The 3,053-nt window shown below is 44.5% G+C and overlaps 1 protein-coding gene across 1 annotated transcript; it reads right to left on the bottom strand.

The window, feature by feature from the left end:
• Positions 1–820: 820 nt before the first annotated feature.
• On the bottom strand, positions 821–2,619 carry LOC108325862 (xyloglucan galactosyltransferase XLT2). Its single transcript, XM_017558965.2, has one exon. The coding sequence runs from the start codon at positions 2,472–2,474 to the stop codon at positions 1,014–1,016; it is 1,461 nt and encodes a 486-aa protein (XP_017414454.1). The 5' UTR covers positions 2,475–2,619; the 3' UTR covers positions 821–1,013.
• Positions 2,620–3,053: the final 434 nt, after the last annotated feature.

The following is a 3,053-nucleotide window of genomic DNA, read 5'->3' as shown; positions in this document are numbered from 1 at the left end:
GGCTCAGTTAACCCTTTCAAGGCCCACACACCTTAATTGGCAGTGTTCCACTTCCACTAATCTTTAGGCTCAGTTAACCCTTTCAAGGCCCACAGGACCACTGCAGAAATTAAATAGAGTCCCCGATTTTGTAAACTTTTGCATTAGAAGATGATGGTATAAATTTAACGTTTTGGGATTGATTTCTTGCTGTATGCATCTATTCTATACAATCAAAGCAAACTATAACAGTAAAATGGTTAAAAAGGGGAAAACAGAAGTGGTTTTCTCTCAATCCATACACAAGCACTGATCAACTGAGTGGCCGACTTTCCCTTGGATCTCTTTATTCCATTTTCTCATTTGTACATGGCGAAATTGATGCAACTGCGCAAGCAAGAAAAGAAAACTTGTTATTGAATAAGAATTGTACACATCCGCTGTTCTTTGCTCACAAAAATCATTGCAATCGATGATAGTAAACGATTTACAGAAAACACGCAGCAGACACAAGTTCATGAGTAGGGGGTTTACTATTATTGTCAAGCACATGTATGTTCTTTGCTCACAAAAATCACAGGGATGTAGATAATAATACACCCAAGGAGACCAAGAAGTTGTTTTAATAATGCATTTTTCTGTGATATCGTGTCAGTTTCCTTCACCTCATGATTGCTCCAGAAAAACAGAAGAAAACCTGGAGCAGGACAGAGGGATTTTAATCAGCATGATCACCAATCCTGAATCAGTAACAAGCAGCGCAGCATAGCATTTGATTGTTCTGCGAGAATAGCATAAGACCATATGGTACGGATTAGCAACCATCACTTCAAAACTCTAGATGTAATATATATTTCCATCGTATAAATGCATAATTCATCGAGTAAAGAAATATCAATATAGTACATCGCATTGTGACTCTATAAAAAAATATAACTCTAATCTAGCGAATTCACCTCAATCAAACATACAGTATTTTTTATTTATTTATATATAGTTTTTCTAAATCTAAGAAAGGAAATATTGTTTCGCCGTTATTTCCACTTGTGAAACTTCGGTTGTTCCTGTTCCTTGAACCTTTTCAGCACACCTTCGATGGCAACATCGAACGCATCCTTCATATCGTCTAACCCGTCTTTCGTGTTAGCGTAAATCAACCTCGGAATGTACTCAATCACTTTCTCCCTCATTTGCCGCACTCTCTCCCTGGTGAACTTCTCCAGCACGTTTTTCACGGTTACGGTTCCATTCTTAACTGCGTTCCGATCTATGTAAACTGAGTAACTTCCCGGTTCGACCGGCAAGAACAACTCGTACTGCAGGTACGCGCTTCGCCGCCAGAAGAAAACCGGAATCGAACCGGCCACCATGCAATCGAAAATGGACCTGCGTGTGAAGCTGTCCCCTCTCGGCTGTAAGCAGAAATCAGAGTCCAGAAACGTTTCGAGAATCGCCGACGTGCCGTTGGAACACCGCGTCCCAGTGCAGTTCACGGTGCGGCACGACTCGCCCGCTTCGCGGCATTGGCTCAGCAAAATCCCGCGGAAGTCTTGGCGGAACGCGCGTCGAGGGGCGCCGGCGAAGCAGAAGAGCGCACTGCGTTGGCGCTCGTGGACGAAGTTCTGCCAGCGCGTGACGTCGGATTTAGAGCGCGGATGGAATCCGGTGGGGTAAGGAACACCTACGTCGAAATAGTCCCAAGGATTACGCTCTATGAGAAGGCGCGTGACGTTTCTTAGCCCAGGCTTGTAGATGCAGCTGGAACCCCAATCGCGTTCCGAGGAGCGACGAAAATCCCATGTGATGCGTCCCATGGTAATAAAATGATCCCAACCGTTTGATCTCTTAAAAAACGGTTGGTCCATAACCCAGCGCAGCATCATGTCGCAGCGGCGATCGCGTTCTTCAGCTGTCGAGTTGAGCCACAGGTACTTCCCAACCGCGAGTCCAGCGTAGAACGGTATGTAGAATGCCGTAGCGGATTCCGGCTCCTTAACCCTGCACCTGTGATTCAATAATCGGTTGTGGAAGATGACTTCAGTGACGAACTGGTCGGTCCAGTGCCACGCCGGGAGGAGATCCTCAGGAACGATTCCGGCCAGCGCGGCAGCGTTCAGGCCGAATCCGTTGTTAGAGAGGGAGTTGCAGCGGGAGCCCCAGGGGTTGAGGTTGTCGCAATTCTGGAGGATTTCGTAGTTGAAGGTTTGGGGGAGGTCGTAGACGAAGACCTTGCCGGAGCCGCATTGGTCCAGAGCTTGGGAAGAGTGATGGACGATGGGGGCGGGGAGAGGAGAGGGGATTGGGGAGGAGAACATGCGGAGGTTGCAGAGGAGGAGGATCTGGATGAAGAGGACAGTGAAGAATATCCATGAACGAGGGATTTGGGGTGAGGAAAGGGGTTTGAGGAGGGAGGTGATGGAAGAAGTGAGGGTTGGTTTGTTATGAAGTGTTTTGGTTTGAGGTTCCAGTGAGGGGTGAATTGATTTGGGAAGCATGAGATAGAGTGAGAGAAGAGTGGAAAACGGGAATTCCGGCGAAAGTAGACCGGAAAAGTGGGGTTGCGTGGAGGAGTGTGAGGGTGGAAAGTGTGGTCGGGTTTAAAAGCTTGGTTCTATTTTATGATGGTGATGACGATGATGAAGGTATGTAGGGATGGGAATGGGTTTATTTATGGAGTGACACGTGTCCCATGGATTACAGTCATCAAGGAGCAACCGACAGGGTTTTCACGGAAAAAGTAACACGTGCCTCTTTTTTTTTCTTCCACAGTTATTGCTTCTTCTATTTTCTCTGTAATTTCTCCGTAGGTTTTTGTGCCTCATTAAATTACTTTCACTTCCATATTTATGTCTTTTATGGAGTTCTTACTGTTTTATTATTCCATTTACGGATCATATCGTTGCATTTTATTTAGACATCACGCTTGTTTGCTTGTTTTTATGGGTTAAAAAAAGTTATGTAACTTTTTATTGTTCTGATAACAAATATCGTTATTAATCATAGTCATTCAATTAATACAAAAATTCAATGAGTAAAATTTAATTAGGAATATAAAAAATTTAAATTTTAAATAT

The sequence above is a fragment of the Vigna angularis genome, chromosome 3 (assembly GCF_016808095.1).
Source record: "Vigna angularis cultivar LongXiaoDou No.4 chromosome 3, ASM1680809v1, whole genome shotgun sequence".
Taxonomy (NCBI): Eukaryota; Viridiplantae; Streptophyta; class Magnoliopsida; order Fabales; family Fabaceae; genus Vigna; species Vigna angularis.
This window is presented reverse-complemented; position numbering and strand designations above follow the sequence as displayed.